The sequence below is a fragment of the Camelus ferus genome, chromosome 17 (assembly GCF_009834535.1).
Source record: "Camelus ferus isolate YT-003-E chromosome 17, BCGSAC_Cfer_1.0, whole genome shotgun sequence".
NCBI lineage: Eukaryota > Metazoa > Chordata > Mammalia > Artiodactyla > Camelidae > Camelus > Camelus ferus.
In genome coordinates, this window is record NC_045712.1 from 26,641,040 (window position 1) to 26,660,562 (window position 19,523).

The 19,523-nt window shown below is 53.7% G+C and overlaps 1 protein-coding gene across 1 annotated transcript; it reads left to right on the forward strand.

Annotated features, from left to right (window-relative positions):
• The first annotated feature begins 13,285 nt into the window (after positions 1-13,285).
• Positions 13,286-15,222, forward strand: LOC102513765 (cathelicidin-6). Its single transcript, XM_006173483.2, has 4 exons — positions 13,286-13,483; positions 14,122-14,229; positions 14,366-14,437; positions 15,045-15,222. The coding sequence occupies exons 1-4, from the start codon at positions 13,286-13,288 to the stop codon at positions 15,144-15,146; spliced, it is 480 nt and encodes a 159-aa protein (XP_006173545.1). The 3' UTR covers positions 15,147-15,222.
• Positions 15,223-19,523: the final 4,301 nt, after the last annotated feature.

Consider the following 19,523-nt stretch of genomic DNA (forward strand, 5'->3'; position numbering starts at 1 on the left):
GCCCGGGGAGACTCCTAAGGGTCTGCTTTGCCCTGGGTCAGGATTTGAAAAATAAATTCTTGTGAAAACAGTTTGCTCCAGGCTTCACTTTTACTTTTCTCCTCTCCTCCCACTTACCAGGACCAAGTACTTAACTGTGGCAGGCCGTGTGCGCTCGTGCGTGCGTGCGTGTGTGCATGTGCGTGTGTGTTTTCATGAGGTGGGAAGCCCCATGAAAAAGACGGTAAGACCCCCAGGTAGGGGTACTACCCTCCTGCCAGCACAATTCAGTTTCCTGGCCCAGTGGCATTATCTCGCTATTTAAACTCTGAAATGGCTTACTTCTAGGAAAGCGGAACTTACCCAGTTAGATTCTACTGGTTCTCTGAGCTAACTCCTGATTGGTCCATTTGTAGTGCTTCATCTGCATGGAGCTCACTCCTGATTTGTCCATTTCTCTCACTCCTGATAGGTCCATTTCCACAAAGCTTGTTCCTAATTAGTCACCTTTGTTATACCTTATTTGCAAATGGTGTTGCAAAATGTTGCAAAGTCTAGACTGGTAGCCTATAAAAGCCTGTGTAAACCTACAGACAGGGTCCAGAGCTTGGAGTGTTAACTTTTCTGGGCCCTCTGGCATAATAAACCTGAGATCTCCAACCCTCCGAGTGCTGCTTGGTCCCTTGCCCGGATCCAGCTTGCTGTCACAACTGAGCTATAACACTAAGCTGTAACACTGAGATGTGACACACTTTGCTGAAACATTTCTGGAGGTCCCAGCGAGATTCCAATCACATCAGCCCCTTGAGCTGCTGGGGCGGCAGAGCAGCCGCCTGGAGGTCAGGAAGGCCAAAAGCCAAGGAGGAGGCGCACCACCTGACAGTATCCTGGGTCCTCCTTCGCGGAGGTGATTGAGTCCTCTGGACAGCTATGCCCCAATGGGACTCTGGAAGGACGGACCAACTCACCAAGTAACACGGCCGGACAAGGTAGGAGCCCTAGGAAGCATCCATATTTAGGTAGGGTATTCAGGTTCTGTCCAAGTGGAAGAAGAGGAGATAGATCACCTCCTCCAGGCTCCCAGTCTGACGGTATTCCAGTCAGAGAGATCAAGTTGCGCTCCCCACCTGACAGTATTCTGAATGGGGCGATCAGGTTATGCTCCCCGTCTGATAGTATTCTGCACGGGGAGATCAGGTTATGATCCCCATCTGATGGTATTCTGGACAGGGAGATCACGTTAGATTAGGTTAGATTAGGGACACCCCGGTGATAGGGAGGGAAATGTGCAAGGTAATCTGTGTTTGTGTGTGTGTGTGTGTGAGAATTTGTGTGCGGCCTGAAAAACATGCTGATCAGGTTCGAGTTTGTAGCTCCATGGCATTCTGCTATGGAGTTCGAGTGAGTCCCAACCTGCAGTTCCGTGGTGACCTTCATACGGCTCGTGGTGGTATCGGCCCCTCGGTGTGTCGATCGGAGTCAGCGGCTTATACTGACCCGCCAAAGCTAAGAGGCACCTTCGTCCCCACGAGGGGAGCGGCCAGGCGGGCTCAGCGAAAACCCTCCCTTTGTCTCGTTTGCGACACCGGCACGGGGTGGCTACACAGGGAGGGAAAGTGACGTAGAACAGCCTATGAGTAAATGACCCCTGTGCCCTTGGGAACTAAGACGAGATTATTTTTAAAAGTTTCAGACACGACCTTGTCACCAGTCCCCCAGAATATCCTGTCGCAGTTAATAAACCAGGCTCAATACTACCTTTCTGTCTAAAATTAAGACCACAAGACCTGAGCTAGAGGGACCCACCCCAGGACTGGCTGGAACCCTCCTTTGAGGTCCTCCTTTTTGGTCCATTTATTCTGCCACCAGCCAGCCATCCTGGCCTCATATTTTGTCAATTCAGGCTATAGAAAAGACTTTATGCAGGGACCCCCAGAGCTCATCCAGGCCCAGGGGAGTCTCAGGGTTACTTGCCAAACGTTACAGCCCTGACTCACTGGCAGCACTTGCAGCCAAGCAGATAGGTATTAGGCCCAGTGAGGCAGCGAGCTTTTTGAGAACTCCACAGTTTTGAGGGGTGGAAAAAACAGAGATGCTGGGGTCACAGTCCTCGGTGCCAGGAGCACACCCACACCTATAGGCCACAAAATCTGTCAGCTAATAATAATGGGAGCCTCAAAATCAAGGCCGACAGTTCTGGACTGCATGATTAAAAATTTCAGAAAGAGTTTCTCAGGAAACTATAGAATTAAATTGACACCAGAAAAATTGCGCACGTTGTGCGAGTCAGGGTGGCCCGCCTTTGGATGGGATGGCCCCCGGAAGGCACACTCGACCTGTCAGCTGTCGGGGCCATATACTGGATAATCACCACGCCCCCAGGGCACCGCGACCAAATCCCATATATTGACTCTTGGCTAACGATCGCCCAGACCTTGCCTCCATGGGTCCAGGTCTGTGTGAATGATCAAGGACAATATAAGATCCTTGTGGTCCCGACGTTAAAGATGAAAAGAAAGGACACAACGAGGCCAGTCCTTCGTGGGAACCCTGAAGGACTGCCACTGCTACCGCTGCCAGTATGTTCCTCCTGCTTCTGCGGCTCCACCACAGCTGCCTCTCCAGACGGTCCACCGCCGCCTGTACCACCACGGTGGCCCTGGGCTCTGGGCCGGGAGCCCAAGGGGTGGAAACTCCATTCGGCCCTGCAGGCCGCCCAGCCAGTGGCTACCCTCCAGATGCCTCTCTGGGCGACACAAGGACCCCAACAAGTTCATGATGATGGGTCTGTACAGCCCAGCCACTCCATCCTGTACCACCAGCCTGTCAGTACAACGGATCTCCTGAACTGGCGACACCACGCTCCGCCACATTCAGAAAAACCCCAGGCCATGATTGGCCTCCTAGAGTTCATCTTCCAGACCCACCAGCTGACTTGGGATGACATTCAGCAGCTGCTCCTGACACTCTTCAATACTAAAGAAAGAAAGCAGATCATAACAGAAACTAGAAAATGGCTACAAGAGCAGGCCCCAGAGGGAACCCTGGATGCGGAGGAATGGGCCTGGAACGCAGCCCCAGACGCAAGACCAGAATGGAACTCTAACTCCCAAGCCGAACGGGAGGCTCTGCGGACATATCAGAGAGCCCTCCTACATGGGTTGCGAGCCGGGCCAAGGAAACCAACCAACATGTCTAAAATCACCATAATCCAAAAGCCAGACGAGTCCGCCATGGGCATCTATGAGAGACAATCTGGGAGCCCACAGAGATGTCATTCATCCGCTGTAAAGGACACCAAAAAAAGAAATGACCCCATAAACAGAAGAAACCAACTAGCAGATCAGGCTACGCAAAAAGCGGCAAGTCGATCATGCCATGCCAGAGATCTTGGGGCCATCTCAAAGGTTCGACTGGCACCCAAACTGCTGCCAACATCTGCAGCATACAGCCAAGAGGAAAACTCATGGGCCAAAACTAGAGGAACCAGCGGAAAGGAAGGATGGTGGGTGATGCCTGACAAACGGATATATATACCTGAACGATTAGCCCACCAGGTGGTCCTTCAGCAACATGAGCTCACCCACCTGGGAAAGAATGCCTTAGAGGCCCTGCTGGAACGGTACTGTCTGATCCCTCGTCTTCCATCCCTCTGTGCCTCAGTCTCACAGCGCTGCCCCATATGTGCTCAAAACAATGCACAACAGGGGTCAGCTGGACCAAGAGAAATCCAGTGCTATGGCCAGGCTCCTTTTAAAGATATGGAAATGGGTTTCTCAGAAATGGGGCCCAGCAGAGGATACAACTACTTGCTGGTTGTTATCTGCACCTTTTCAGGATGGGTAGAAGCATACCCAACACGGACTGAGGAAACAAGAGAAGTAATAAAGGGCTTACTCACAGACATTATTCCCAGATTCGGGATGCCATTAACCGTAGGGTCAGACAATGGACCCGCACTCATGGTGGAAATAGCACAACAAGTGGCAAAAACACTAAACGTCCGCCGGAATGTACATGAGGCCTACAGGCCCCAGAGTTCAGGGAGGATAGAGCGCATGCGCCGGACCCTAAAACAGGATATAACAAAGCTCAGTTGAGAGACTCAACTACCTTGGACTGACACCCTTCCCATGGCTCTCCAGTGGGTACTCTGTGCCCCTTGGTCCAAGATGGGATCCTCCCCTTTTGAAATCCTACATGGGAAACCCCCTCCCCTAATGATACTGGGAGAAAGACTTAGAGACACGGGAAGCTTAGAACTTCATAAGCAAATGCAGGGCCCCGAAAAAACTATGCAGAAAGTCCATAGGTGGGTAACTGACAGGATCCCAGTCTCACGGGGAACAATGTTAAACCCATATGAGCCTGGAGATCAAGTCTGGGTAAAAGACTGGGAAAAGGAGCCCCTCGAGCCCACTTGGAGAAGCCTCTACCCAGTTATGTTAACCATTCCAACAGCTCTTAAAGTTGCAGGTATCACCCCGTGGATTCATCACACCAGAGCAAAGAGGGAAGCGCCACTGCGAGACGAGGATGTCTGGAGAATCAACCAGGACCTCGAGGAGCCACTTGAAATGAGGACCAGAGACACCCGCCTCACCTGCCAGAGAGCTTGCTCTAGCCACACCCGGAAGCTGGCTAGTGAACGCACGGCGGAAGCCCGAGGAACCACCGATCAAGACATAAAGTGAACTGCCGCCCCGACTTTATTTTAGTAATGAGTATTGCTATATTGCTGGCTGTAGGACTGATAGTCACTGCACTCCAGGATTGGAACATAGGCCAGAATCTAATACTAGCTGTACTCTATCTCTCTACAATAGGAAGCCTAATGGTCCGTCAGTGTCTGCTGTAGGAACCATACCTCTCTGTTAAAAAAAAAAAAAAAAAAAAGAAACCTCAGTCCCTTCTGGTACTTGTAAAAATAGTTGCTAACATATCTGTTTCAATGATGGGGGTTCCAATGGGACCCGTTCACCGATTTGCACTTGGCAGGGACCTTTTTCCCCCAAAAAATCCCCGGCCCACACGCTCAGGGCTCTTCTATAGACCCGGTAAGGACTGGGGGTAAAAAACAGACGTAGGCCCACGCCTTATAACCGGAACCCTCAATTAAGTCCCTTATTAGGCAAGGTCCATTACCACATTAATACTACTAACCCACAACTAGCAAGTGATCGCTGGCTCTGCCTGCGTCCTGGTCCCCTGCACCATGTAGCCAGCCTGATAGGTCTCTCAGATCTAATCAAGTTTAATGGTCAGCCTGGGTAGTCCCCAGACTCCGCAGATGTAAGCCGCAAGTCAGTTAATGTATGATTGGCCCATACAGCTCTTGACTGCATCTACAACCCAGGGACAAAACATTCAATGAGAAATCTAGCTACTGCCCAGTGTGCCCAAACCCATAACTGCACAGCTGTTTATGGTTGTATGTCTGTCAAACCCTGGTGCACACTGAGCCCAGGAACCTTTTTTGTATGCGGGACACACACCTAGCGGTGCCTGCCAGCCAGTTGGACAGGTACTAGCACATTGGCCTTCCTTACCCCTCAGATGGACATAATACCTAATAACCAGAGCCTTCCCATACCCCTGGTGGCCCATACTCAATCAAAAAGGGCCATCCCACTGATACCACTACTCACTCGGTGGGAATAGCAACTGGAGTAGGCACAGGTATAGGAGGAATAGCCTCATCATCCTACTATTACCAGCACTTATCTGCTGAGGTCACTGAAGACTCAAAACGAGTGGCTGAGTCCTTAATGTCTCTACAAAACCAGTTGGACTCCCTAGCAGCAGTAGTCCTACAGCACAGGAGGGGTTTAGACTTGCTCACTACCGAAAAGGGGGGACTCTGTCTCTTCCTAAATGAGAAATGCTGTTTCTGTGTAAATCAATTAGGAATTGTCAGAAATATGGTCCAACAACTACGAGATCGAGCTGAACGCAGAAACTAGGAATTAGCAAATTCCTGGGCACAATGGAATAACGTCTGGAGTTGGGCCTCCTGGCTCCTCCCCCTAGCGGGCCCCCTCCTTATGATTCTTCTAGCACTGCTGTTTGGTCCCTGCATCGTTAAACTCGTTACCCATTTCATTAGCTCACAAATAGAGTCACTAAGGCTACAGCTACTAGTTACTCAGTATAGGCCTCTGGACCAGGAAGAGCCCAGTGATGAATAATGGGCACCACTCTAAAGGTTGATGCTCAGTACATATATTAGAGAGCATCGAAAGTGGGGAATGAGGAGGGAAGCCCCATAAAAAAGAATGGCAGGACCCCCAGGCAGGGCCACTACTCTCGTGCCAGCACCATCTGGTTCCCTGGCCCAGTGGCTTTATCTCACTTTTTGCCTCTGAAACGGCTTACTTCTAGGAAAGTGGAACTTACCCGTTAGATTCTACTGGTTCCCTAAGCTAACTCTTGATTGGTCCATTTGTAGTGCTTCATTTGCATGAAGCTCACTCCTGATTGGTTATTTCTCTCACTCCTGATTAGTCCATTTCTACAAAGCTTGTTCCTAATTAGTCAACTTTTGTTATACCTTATTTGCATATGATATTGCAAAGTGTAAACTGATAGCCTATAAAAGCCTGTGTAAATCTACAGACGGGGTCCAGAGCTTGGAGTGTTAACTCCACTGGGCCCGCTGGCGTAATAAACCTGAGTTCTCCAACTCTCCGAGTGCTTCTTGGTCTCTTGCCCAGATCCAGGTTCCTTTCACAACTGCCCTGTAACAGTGAGCTGTAACACATTTTTCTGTAACACCACCACGTCCATCCCAACCTCAGGCCCCTCAAAGCCTCTGCTCTTCTCCCATCTCTGCATCTGATCCCTCTGCTTGCTGTGACCTTTCACCTTATGAAATCTTATCTGACTCCAAGCAGACATGGCACTTCCTTTCAGGGCTCCCACAGCCTCAGGAGGTCCATTCTGACTTGACGTCAGTGACTCCCTGCCCAGGACCCTGTCTGAGACACCACCCTGAAGTGGCGAGCATGGGAGGAGAAGGGAACCCAGCTGGGAGAATGAATGAGCCAATAGTGATAGAGGAATCCAGAGACCATGAAGTTAATTCTAATCTTGTCTCCCATGGAATGGCTCTGTGTCTGGAGGTGTAGCTCTTGGTCTTGGTTGGCCTGTGGGTCACTGGGAGATTGGATGGGGCACCTTGGAAGCTGACAGCCTGGACAGATGATGCTGATTGCACACTCAACCTTGGAGAAGGAAGGAGAGAGGGGCTTCTGGGCAATCCAGCATCACTGTTCAGTTGTTGCCCCAGTAGCCTCTTGGTCAAGCTGTATCCTTTCCCTAAGTCAGAGGAGGAAAAGGAGGTGATTACAAGGAAAAAGTAACTACATACCCACGGTGACTAGATATCAGGTCCCCCTGAAATCCTCCCTGTGCTTTCCTGCCTCTGCACCTTTGTGTTTCCTAAACCTTAGGACTGAGGTCTCCTTCCCCATCCTTCCATGGGGACAGGTGGCTGATCAAGGATGAGGTCTGATAAAAGAGTCAACCCAGAGAAAGAAGTTGGGAATGAAGGACCCAGAATTGCCCCATAAACAGCAGCTATTACTATGAACAGGGCAGAAACCTGCCTCCAAATGCTCATTGGGTCCTTAGGCTCTAGAGTCTGGCAGTCTAATCATTGGTTGGCTTCTCACCAGCTTTGAGTTCCTTGGGAAAATTCTGCCCTGGTAGGAACTCTCAGCAGTAATGAGCTGCATTGATTCCTGTACTATGTCCTTGACCAGCCACATGAGGTGTGTACTTTCTGAGGACAAATTTACAGAGAGGGAAATGGAGGCACAGGGAGGTTGGGAGCCTCTTGCTGCAAAGTAAATAGCAAGCGAGAGGCAGTGCTACTGCCGGATGTTGGACACTGGCTGCAGTGTCTGTTGTGTAGGCAGTGGAAAGAGCACTGGCCTCGGAGTCCAGCCACAGCCCTGCCACTTCCGCCTCTGAGGCCTCACTAATCCCGTTCTCCCGTGTTCTGCTGGGGCCTGGTCACCCCTTCTGAATAATGGGAGTTGCCACAGTCAGCACTGATACGTGCCTGTATGAGTGTGTGTTTAGAACTCTTATTTTTTTTATACAGAAGACTTCAGTGAACCAGTAAATCAGAGTCGTGAGTATTGTATTTCGCAGACTATTAAAACCTCCACTATCTGAGGAACTCCTGAAGCAGCTCCTTGGAGCCCTTCTTGCCATGACTGTATTTGGGGAGCTGGGGGCAGGGCCAGCATCATGACTGTGTCACCAGTGCAGTCACACAGGCCCCCTATGGTCAGGAGGGCCCTATACTTGGTTTAATACTCTGTTCTTGAGGTCTTGAAATACTCTATACTATTTGAGCAAGGGGTCCTGCAATTTCAATTTGCTAGTTATGTAGCCAGTTCTGGCCAGTGGTGATGCCACACTTCCCACAACACATGCAGGAGGCGCTAGAAGCTGATTTCCCTGTGCACTTGCCTAAAAATCCTTGAGACCTTGCCCGCAGCCTTGAGCAAGCAGAGGGCAGGGGAGGGCCCAGGAAGGGAAGGAAGAGAGCGGGAAAACAAGGCAGAAGCGGACCCCAGAGCAGCTCTTGGGTGCCCAGAGTGCTGTTGGACTGTAGCCCAGAGTTAGAACTGAGTCTCCAAAAGCAATGGGCTGCAGGAGAGATGCAGGGCTGGCCAGGGTTGGGGGTGGTGGGGACAGACAGAGGGGACCAGGGAGCTAGTCTGAGAGAGAGAGAGAGGCCCCAGATGGGGCCATGGGAAACTCCACACACGAGCCAGAGCTCTGGATCCTGCCATCAACCCTGACTTGGCCAAGACCTCCTCCCAAGGCCACACCTCAACCCCGCCCTGGACCTGAGTTTCCTCCCTGCCCAAAGGAGACTGGTGGAAGCCCTGGCTGCCCTGCTGACAAGAGTGCTGTGAGCTCAGAGGAGGTGGATGCTTGGGTGTCCTTTGTGCCCTGAAGGACCACATGCACAGGCCGCATCCTTGGACTCAGGTGGCCAGTCCTTGGAAAGAAACACACTTCAGTGAGGTTTTTCATGGGCACACAGGTGACCATCACGGCAGGACCTCCTTCCACCATGGAGGGACCCCCCTGCTTCACCAGCTGCACGGACAGCAGGGGATCAGGCTGGTCTCCTCTTCATATCTTGAGTTTCACACCAACGCAGCATGGCTCCCAGCAGCCCCAGCTCTACCCTCCACAGTCCCTGCCACCCACCAGCCTTCCCAGTCTCCATCCCCCTCCAGCCTGCGATCCCAGCTCCCCAGACTCTTCCCTTGTTTGTTGTTTTAATCCGAGCTCCGTTTCAGAAAGGGAAGACACTCCTAGGGAGGGAGGTTTTGCTGGAGACATGATCAGTGGTTCTCAGCTGGTGGGGAGTGGTCAGAAACGTGCCTTTAAAATCTCCTAAATTTCTTTTTAGAAATAAGCAAAAGCAGGTGAGACCTGGATCTGCTGAGCTGGACCTGGGATCCATCTGAGTGGTGGGACTGAGGAAATGAAATCTGTGGAAATTATATTCTGATCTCCAGTTCGTCCCTCCCCCAGGAGTTGGTCCCTTCTCAAGTCACTTTACAAAGTGCACGGTAGATGTCAGAGCCTCTGGAGGGGCTGTTTCTACCTTCCCAAGGCATCACGAAAAGACTGATTGATCTACACTAACAACAAGCCAGGCTGTGGGGAAGGACCACAGAGCCACCTGGGGAGATGGAGGGGGTGTGCGCCTCGTGTGAGGTGTCCTGTCTGACTCCGTCCTCCTGGAATTTAATGTCTGGATAGGCTTGGCCTGCCTCCTGCCTGAAGCACACGGCCTCCAGGAGGCTGACCTGAGATGCTGGGCTTTGCAGGTCCTTGTCCTGGTAGAGGGGTGGGGAGGAGGTGCCCTCTGTGATGTACTTGAGGCATCCAGATCCTCAAAGGGGAGAGAATACCCTCTTAGGCTCTGGAAACCAGCCTGGCTTCTCTGCACCCGTGTCCCCAGTAAAAACCCACTCACAGGAATGGTACCCATGCCCACCCGTCTGCCCCACATCTGGGGCTGGGAGCCTGGTCTCTTCTGCAAAGCTGGGCATCCTCCCATTCAGCCTGCACCCTGGCCCAGCTCAACGTGTCATCCTGCTGGGACCAGCTGGTTGGATGTTTGCTGTCCTAGTTGATGGTGAGATCGAGCCTGGGCCTGGCTCAGGCTGATGTCCGTGGCCAGGGAGGTGGGTTCAGCTCAAGCCAGACTCTGGAGCAGCAGCAGCAGCAGCAGCAGCAGCAGCAGCAGCACAGCCCCGGATGCCCGCCGAGTCTCCTGGCTGCAGTGTGGCGGGTGCAGCCTCTGCTTGGTCTCCTGTCCTCCTGGGGTGGAGTAGGGCTGCCCTCCTGCCGGCTGCCTTCTCCTCCAAGCCCCGGGCCTGGGACATCCCAGCCTGGCTGAGGGGTTTCCAGGGTGACTTACCCTCGTGGTTCTCCCCAGCTCCTCACTTCACGTGAAGTGGTCAGTGGGAAAGAGGAAGCTGACCCTGCGTGGAGGGTCCTGACACTCACCCCCGGCCCAAGTCCCCACCCTCACAGCACCATGGCTGCCTTCCCAGGACCCTGGGGAGGGCAGGGGTGAGCCCAATCCCTCCCCTTGTCCCCGTGAGAGGGACAGCATGGTGGGTCAGTGGGAGGCATTGGGTCCATGTCTTGGATTTGCCATTTTCTGGGCAGAGGCTCCTTGTTTGAGTGATTTACTTGGGTCTCATTTTCCTCATCCACTGGCCAACTCAGAGTGCTGGTGGGTTTGGGGCACAGCAGACCGGGGTCCATTTCCTTTTATCCTGGATTCTCACAGACAAGAAAGATGGCTGGGAGGAGAAAAGCAGGCGGGCCATGCAGGATCACGGCTCATTCCCTGAGTTTATTGGGGTGACGGGTGCATAATGGTTTCTCAAGGACCAGATGTGGGTTCAGGGGCCAGCCTGCCTGGGCACAAGGGCTGTGGGGTCTTTCCTGAGAAGACCTCCACTCTGACAGGCTGTGAGGACAAACAAGGAAAGCCAGATGCTGGAGGCAGGGACGGCACACCCCCATCCAGGGAGTTGCATCCTGAGAACCTGGCAGGGGACACTGCAAGGACGCAAGGAAGGATCGGGAAGGGGACTTCAGTCTGAAGTCTGAGCAAATCAAAGGTGCAGAGGAGGAGAGCACAGGGAGGATTTCAGGGGGAACTGGTACCCGGTCACCATGGGTATTGCTAGGTATTTTCTCCTTTAATCACCTCCTTTCCCTCCTCTGACTTGGGAAAAGGACACAGCTTGACCAACAGGCCACTAGGGCAACACCCAGACTGTGACACCAGGTTGCCCAGAAGTCCCTCTCTCCTTCCTTCTCCAAGGGTGATTACCTAAGTAGCAGCGTCCACCACAGCTGTCACTTTCTGAGGGGCTCCGCCCACTTTCTGAGGGACTCGTTCCACAAGTCCCATAGGCCAACCAAGTCCCGGAAATATCCCATTCCTCACAGCCACAGGGCCATTTCATGGCCTCTAGATGCCTTTATCATTTTGACTTATTCTCCCAGCTGTGCTCTCTCTCCTTCCAGCTCAGCCACCCCAGCCTAGAGTATCAACCAGACCCCCTGACAGGCTATCAAATCAGAAGAGACTTCCTGAGGCCGTGGGAGCCAAGAGAAGGAGGTCGTTGTGTGGTTGGAGGTTAGATAAGGTTAGGAAGGTCACAGCAAACAGAGGGATCAGGTGTGGAGATGTGAGAAGAGCAGAGACTTCAGGGGTCTGAGAGGTTGGGATGGATGTGGTGGCCTGACACAGGGTCCTGCAGAGCTGGGGCTGCGGTCCATGGGGACATCCACATCCAGACCCTGACACAGATGTCTAAGGAAGGAGATAAAATGGCCAAGTCAAAGGTTTGATGGACCCTGGACAATGATAGGGAACGTGGACTGTGGTGTGGGTGGAGCCTGGAGCCAGAGACGGTGGAGTCTGGAGGTTGTGGCCACACTTCAGAGGAGAAGGGGGTGTGGTAGGACAGGACAGGGGGGACAGGGGGACAGGGAGTGCCCTCAGACGAAGAAGGAGCAGGTGGGTGTTCCCAGGCTCTCAGCTCAGGGCTCCTGTGGGGGCTGCCAGCCAACAGCTCCAGACAGCCGTATGCGGACAGCCAGGTGTGTTCATGGGAGTCTTGACTCAGAGACACAGACCAATGATGTGTGTCCCTGATAACTGCTATTTGGAGAAGGGATGTGCCCAGGAATGTGTGAGGACTGGGAGGAGAAGCAGCTCAGATGCACCTGTGGAAACCCTGCGTATTATGAGGAGGGTCCTGGAAGGAGACAGAACAGGAGCTGCCAGGGAGGTGGGAGGTGACCCAGAAAAGCAGAATTGGGGGAGAAAGGGAAAGAGGGCTGGCTGTTCAGGAGGGCTGAGGGATCCCCAGCACCTGTGAAGATAAGGAGAAAGCTTCAGCACTGGCCACTGGATCCAATGAGGCATGGCCAGACTGCAGTGGCCTTGAAAGTCAGGGAGGACAAAGAAATGGAGTGAGTGGTGTAAGAGACTTTCCTCAGGCTGGGCTTGGAGAAGTGCCAGGGCAATAGGTCATGCCTGGTGTGGGCTAGAGATAGGACATTTTTAGACTGAGAAAGGCAGGGGAGAGGGGACTGATGGGGACTGATGGCAACTGGCTGAGGGCTGGGTCCACAGAACAGGATGGTGTGGCCTTGAAGTCTCCCTAGGTAGTGGGTGGGTGGGAAGGGCACTAGATGGGGGTGGTGCTGTTATCAATTCATCAAATGATAACTGAATACCTACTGGGTTCCAGGAGGGCCTAAGGCTGGAGGTTTAGTAGTGAATAAAAATCACACGGGAGGGGCTGTTGAGGGGGCTGTACTGCTTGGGGGCAGGGACACAGATCAGACAAGGAAGCACTCTTTCAGCCTGATTCTGAGGAGGTCACAGTGAGGAGGCAGAGAGGGTGTAGGACACAGACTGGTTCCTCCATCTCCTGGAGGACTCAACCCTCTGGAGCAACCCTGCCCATGAAACTCCCCATGGGGCCCAGGAGAGGCCGAGATGCTGTCAGGGAGATGGAGGAACCATTTCTTCACCTTGCACAGGAGGCAGACCTCACCCACTGCACAGCAATCCCCTGAGGCAAGAGCGGGGCCTGAGGCAAGTCCAGCTCACACCCTGGCCGGGGGCAGGGATGGGGCAGGTGGGGAAGGCTCCTGCTTGAGCAATTGCATCAGGCCCAGGCTGAGCATAAAGGAGGGTCCTGTGGGCTGGGAGGAGGCAGACTCGGGGACTATGGAGACCCAGAGGGCCAGCCTCTCCCTGGGCCGCTGGCCACTGTGGCTACTGCTGCTGGGACTAGCGGTGCCTTGGGCCAGCGCCCAGGCCCTGAGCTATAGGGAGGCGGTGCTTCGAGCTGTGGATCGCCTCAATGAGCAGTCCTCAGACCCCAATCTCTACCGCCTCCTGGAGCTGGACCTGCCGCCCAAGGCTGTGAGTCGGGGAGGGGCTGGGGAGGGAGGCGTCTCCCGCCAGGCTTGGCCACACTGTCCCTCCCTTTGCTCGCGCTGTACCTCTTGTCAGGAAGGCACCTCTCCCTCTAGGTGGGATCCCACCTCTCACAGAAATCTTCCCAGTGCTGGGTCCCCTCCCATTGTGAGAGCCTTCTGCCTGGCATCTCTGCTGTGAGAACAGAGCCCTGACAGCCCGCTCAGGCTCCAGGGACTCCTGGGGGCTCCAGGGATACGCTGGGGTCACTGGCTCTGGGATGTGACTTCCCTGCTTCCAGTCCCCTGTGCACCCACCCCATTGTCTCCCAACTAGGGAAGGGCTGTGCTCAGCCTGGATGTTCCAGTGACAAGGTCTTTCCCTGCAGGTGTCCCCTGACTTCCCTCAGCCCCTCCAAGGGGAGCTGCCCCTCAGGAGATGGGGTCTGAGGTCCCCTCCTGCTCCCTGTGCGCCTGGGAGCCCAGGACCAGGCTGTGTCCTCCTCCCCTCTGCACCCAGCCCCCAGCCCAGGGCCAGGCACATGGGACGGGCTGTCAAGGGGGCTGTCCTGCTGGGGGCAGGGAGACAGGTCACACAAAGAAGCATGAGCCTGAGCCAGTCTCCCCACTTTGATCCTTGAGCAGGACGAGGACCCAGACACCCCAAAGCCTGTGAGCTTCACGGTGAAGGAGACCGTGTGTCCCAGGAGGACACATCTGCCACCGGAGCAGTGTGACTTCAAGGAGAAAGGGGTGAGGCTGGGGGCGCTGGTGGATGCCTCCCAAGGACCCAAACAGGAGGCTCCAGGAGAAGGCTTGCAGCCCCTGGGGTGATGCTGGGTGGTTATGGCTCAGGGGTTCCACTGTGACCTGGAATATCGCCTTCCAGTTGGTGAAACAGTGTGTGGGGACAATCACCCTGGACCAGGTCAAGGGCCAAATGGACATCGCCTGTGATGAGGTGAGTGAGTCCTTCCGGGCTGCAAGGGCTACTGGTAGGGGTGGTGTGTGGAACAGCCTTTGGACCAATTCCCCTCTGTGCCATCCCTATAGCAGCAGGAAAGCCCTCCTCCCCTGGCTCCCCCTCACCCGAGCCCCAGGTCTCCAGGCCGGGCTCTGCAATCCCTTAGAGCAGTGGTTCTCTCAGTGGGCTCCCCACCCAGGACTTGTCAGAAAGGCAGATTCTGTTTCCACTGAGACCTACTGAATCAGAGTCTGGGGTGGGACCCAGCAACTTGTATTTCAACCAGCTGAAGGGGATTCTGACTGTGCTAACGTCTGAGAGGCACTGACTAGAGTAATGGGCTCTCAGCCCCTGCTCCCCTCTGGTTTGCTGGGATGGGCTTGCGACCCAGAGTAGCCCCTTGTCATCTCTGGACCTCGATTTCCTCATCTGTGTGTGGATGTAAGGACTCAACCACATGCTCCAAAAGTCACAGCCAGAGGGTGAACTGGGGACACAAGGCTCCTGGGGTTACCCAGTTAGGGGAGGTGCCCAGGTGTGGAGATGTCTGGTCTCACCTCTGGTTCCATTCCCCATATGTAACCCGGTTCTTCCTACTTCACAGCTCCAGAGTGTTGGGTTTTTTAAGAAGGCACGTAATAAGCTTAAAAACGCCTGGCGGAAGGTTGGCCCGATAGTTGGCCCGTTACTCACTTTCTTCGGGTAAATCGGGAGCCCATGGAAGAGCCCTAAGGGTCTGCCGGCATTGCCTCAAGCTACTGGACTCTGAGAAATAAAGTCTTGTGAAAGCAACTTCCTCCAGACTTCAGTTTCATTTGTCTCACCTCCTCCCATTTACTGAGACCAAATCCTTAACTCTGGAGCTGTCCTGCGTATGTGTGTGTGTGTGGGCGTGTGATCACTCGAGTGAACACAGAGATGGGTGAAGCAGTTGTTCCTTCCAAGAGGGCAGTGGGGGAGCCACCAGGGCCAAAAGGTCCAGGACAGCATCTCCATTCTCAGGCCCCCCACATCACAAACCAGGACATGAACATGCATATATGAAAACTGATACCAGAAAAAATGGAATATATTTCATCTCAACCCTTGAGAAGGGAACTGTAATGGGCCCATGGCTGGGAAGTCTGCAGGCCTTATCAGTGCCGTGTAAATTGATTCACTGGTGAGAGTGTCAGATGTTGGCCCATGAGACCTTCTAATCTTGTGACAACAAGTTACAGAACCTGTCATGAATGGTATTGAGCCTTAGGCCACTGCACCCTGGCTTCTTAGTTTTCCTTGATAGTAAAACTGGGTTGTGAGTTCCATTGGGAAGTGATGCCTACAGTGTTACAGGTGTGCAAAGGAGGGGGCCTGAGTCCAGCATGGGGGAAAGGAGGGTGTTTTGGCATGGTAGGAGTGAGGAATGACACTCTGCTCAGTGTTCTAGGTGGGCATGCAAGGGGTGGGCCGGGGTGGGAGTGGAGAGATGGACAGACCCAGGTCCTACACTGCAATAGGGAGCCAGTGATGGTTTTAGCAGGAGAGTCAATCTTTGTCCATTTTAGCCGCCATCCTGACTTCTGTGTGTGTGTGTGTGTGTGTGTGTGTGTGTGTATTCATGTGGGGTGAGTCGTGAAGGAGCCCAGCAAGGACCTGTCCCCCAGGACAGTGGCCAAGAGAGAGGAGAAGAGACAATAGAAGGAGGGTTGTCCCAGAGGCTGACAGTGTCAGGCTGACTGGGGTGGGGTCACTGCAGAGAGGATGAGGCAGGTTGATTCTCTGACAGGTGGACAATGGGGGGCTTCCGAACAGCAGGGTCACAGGCTGCTCAGTGTCCTGGTATAGGTATGAGATGAGCGTGGGGGGAGGTGACAGTTCAGTTTTGACCCCATTGGTTCTGAAGTGCTCAGGGGGATACTGGTCCCTGTGCAGGGCAATGGGTAGTAGGTGCTGTGAGCATCCCTGCCCAGATCCTGCTCACTGGGTGGTGCTCCATCCCCCAGCTGATTGCAGTGTAGGACATGGATGCTGATGGCCCCCAGGTGCCCCCTTTCCAGCTTCCTTCCCAACCTCCCCAGGAGATGCCTGGGGGGTTTTGTTCCCTCTGCCCTCAGCCTATGGCTGGTGACTGACTATGAGGGGACATCAGAGCCCAGCCCCTGCCTCAGTCACTCCTAAAGCAGGGGTGCAATTCTGGTTCCTGGGCTTTTCTAGGTGAGGCTGAAGCTGGGCTCAGAGGGAGCACCTCTCTGCTCAGCTCCTTCCTCTGCACAACCCTGCTCTCCTCCCCCTCCTGCTGACCACACCCCTCAATTAATCACATGACTCTGAATTCCCAGCTCAGGCCCTGCTTCTAGAGAACCGGCCTAGGATGGCGGTGGAGCTGTGTGGAGCCCGGCCAGCTCATCCCAGGTGGCTCGGGTGTGGGGCCTGACGTGGAGCTGAGAGAGAGGAGAGGCAGAGGTGTGCAGGGTAGGGGTGCGGGAGAGGAGTTGGGGCGGGGCAGCGCTGGCAGCCAAGGGGCCCTGAGGAGTTTACAAAGTGCTCAGAGTAGGACAGGAGGCCGAGAGCCCGGGGCGATGACTCCTAGTGGTTTCCCGGTGTTTGTGCAGATGTGGAGGCCACGGACCTCAGTGGGGGCAGCCTCAGAGATTTGGGGGCACAGAAGTCCCACGCAGTGAGGGGAGGAGAAGCAAGAGGTAAGGAAGAGGGGAGGCCATGCATGGGGACACACAGGGGCTTCTCCTTCCCCCAGACCCCCGCTGTGCCAGGGAGGGACACTGGGCTGTTATCAGGCAAGGTCCTTGTGGACCCAGTGCTTGACTCCCACATCTGAGGTCTCAGGAGTTAGTTTGGGCTCCACCGGGGAGACAGGGCACTGCACTTCAATCTCAGTGGGGCAGAAAAAGAGAATTCTGAGGAGTCTAGACATCTGAAAGCCATTGCTCTTCTGCCTGTGTGGCCCTGCACTGAGAACTGACCTTTCTGGGCCTCTGCCTCTTTATGTGTAATTGGGAACCACATATTTTCAGGGGTTGTCAATGGTTTAGGTAGAGAAACAAGGTCAAGGACCTCACAGGGGCTAAATCTGAATGAGGGAGGGTGAGGGAGTCAAGGAGACCATAACTAGTCTGGGTCAGTGGCAGGGCACAGAGCTGGGTCATCTATCAGAGCAGGGACCCAGAGAGACACTTGGAATCCCCATCAGAGCAGAAGGAGATGAATAAAATGCAGCCCCTGCACCCACAAGACTTCTCTGAGAACAGGAACTGTCCTTTCCCTCTGCACTAGCCTTTCCCATGAGGCCATTAGAAGGTCAGCAACTGGCATAGTAGGGGGAGACCCTCCAGACTTCCTCCGATATGACTGAATGACGCCCGTGGCAGTGAGAGCTCAAAAGTCCTGTCCCCTGGCTGGTTCCCCTAGGTACCATGCCTACTGTGCCTAATGGATAAGCTGGTCCTGGGGAGGTGGTTTTCCTGGTAGCAGTGTGGGTGCCCTGCCAGGGAAATAAATGCTGCTGCTGTCTAGGGACACTGGGCACTTGCTGGAGCTGCTCTGAGATCACCCCCACTGGCCGTCTGTGGGTACTGCAGGGCAAGCAGGAGGGCTAATGCGGGGACCTGGAAGGCACTGTCCGGGGTTCTTCTTCCTGCCTTGGTGCCTTGGCCAACTGCAAGCTAGCAGCTGGGGCTTGCCTGGGAGACTCCATCCTCTCATCTCGTTTTAATTGGATCTCACCTCTATTGAATGAGATTTTGTTAAAACTAAAATCAGTTTTCCAGAACATTGCCACCCTAAATTACTGTCAGTAAAACTGAGAACTAGCTGTTACATAGACTTGTTCTGTGCTATGACACACGGGAAACTGAGACACAGAGAAGTTATTTCAAGCTGAGATCGTAGAGCTGGCTATTTACCCTTAAATAATTCCATTTGTCTTTCTTAAGACTAGGGGTAGCCTCTTGTATAACTACAGAGCAGTTACCAACTTTACATGTTTACATGCATGGACATTACACTTTTTCCTTCATGCTGGCCCAATCCAGTTGTGTCAGTTGATAAAGTCATGCACTTTACAGTACTTTGTCACCGTCAGTACAGAATCCAGCCTAGGGTCAGGTGTTTCAGGAATTCGTAAGTTCCTATTAGCCTCCTTTACTCTGGAACACTTCCACAGCCTTCTGAATATTTTACTCTAAACATGTTTGTGTCTGTGTGGATGTGTTTGTGTATGTGCGTATGCAGAGTGGGGTTGTTGGGTATTAAAATGTCACAGTGTCTGTAATGTGTGAGGTGTTTTGTGCAGTGTGTGAGGGTGTGGGTGTGTGCAGAGGTGTGTTTGCTTGTGTATGTGTGATGTATATGGTTCTGTGTGGGGTGTACGACTGAAGCAGAGACTGGGCTCTGATGTCCCCTCATAGTCAGTCACCACCCTACAGGCTGAGGGCAGAGGGGACAAAACCCCCCAGGCATCTCCTGGGGAAGCTGGGAAGGAAGCTGGAAAGGGGGCACCTGGGGGCCATCAGCATCCATGTCCCACACTGCAATCAGCTGGGGGACAGAGCACCGCCCAGTGAGCAGGATCTGGGCAGGGTGCTCACAGCACCTACTACCCATTGCCCTGCACAGGGACCAGTATCCCCCTGAGCACTTCAGAACCAATGGGGTCAAAACTGAACTGTCACCTCCCCCCACGCTCATCTCATACCTATACCAGGACACTGAGCAGCCCGTGACCATGCTGTCAGGAAGCCCCCCATTGTCCACCTGTCAGAGAATCAACCTGCCTCATCCTCTCTGCAGTGACCCCACCCCAGTCAGCCCGACACTGTCAGCCTCTGGGACAGCCTTAGTTCCATTGTTTCTTACCTCCTCTCCCTTTGGCCATTGCCCTGGGGATAAGTGTCCTTGCTGAGGTCCCTCACCATTCACCCAACATGAATTCACACACACAGACAAACACACACACACACACACACACACACACACACACACATGCATATCACAAGGCCTCCCAGATTTAAGGACACAATCTTGGTAAGTGGGAGGAGGGGAGAAAAGTGAAATTGAAGCCTGGAGGAAGTTGTTTTCACCAGAA

Bases quoted from the DNA above. Each gene is read 5' to 3' on its own strand.
- LOC102513765 (XM_006173483.2), top strand. From the start codon at position 13,286: ATGGAGACCCAGAGGGCCAGCCTCTCCCTGGGCCGCTGGCCACTGTGG. The intron at 14,230-14,365 runs GTGAGGCTGGGG...ATCGCCTTCCAG, and splicing joins GTGACTTCAAGGAGAAAGGG to TTGGTGAAACAGTGTGTGGG. The intron at 14,438-15,044 runs GTGAGTGAGTCC...CCTACTTCACAG, and splicing joins TGGACATCGCCTGTGATGAG to CTCCAGAGTGTTGGGTTTTT.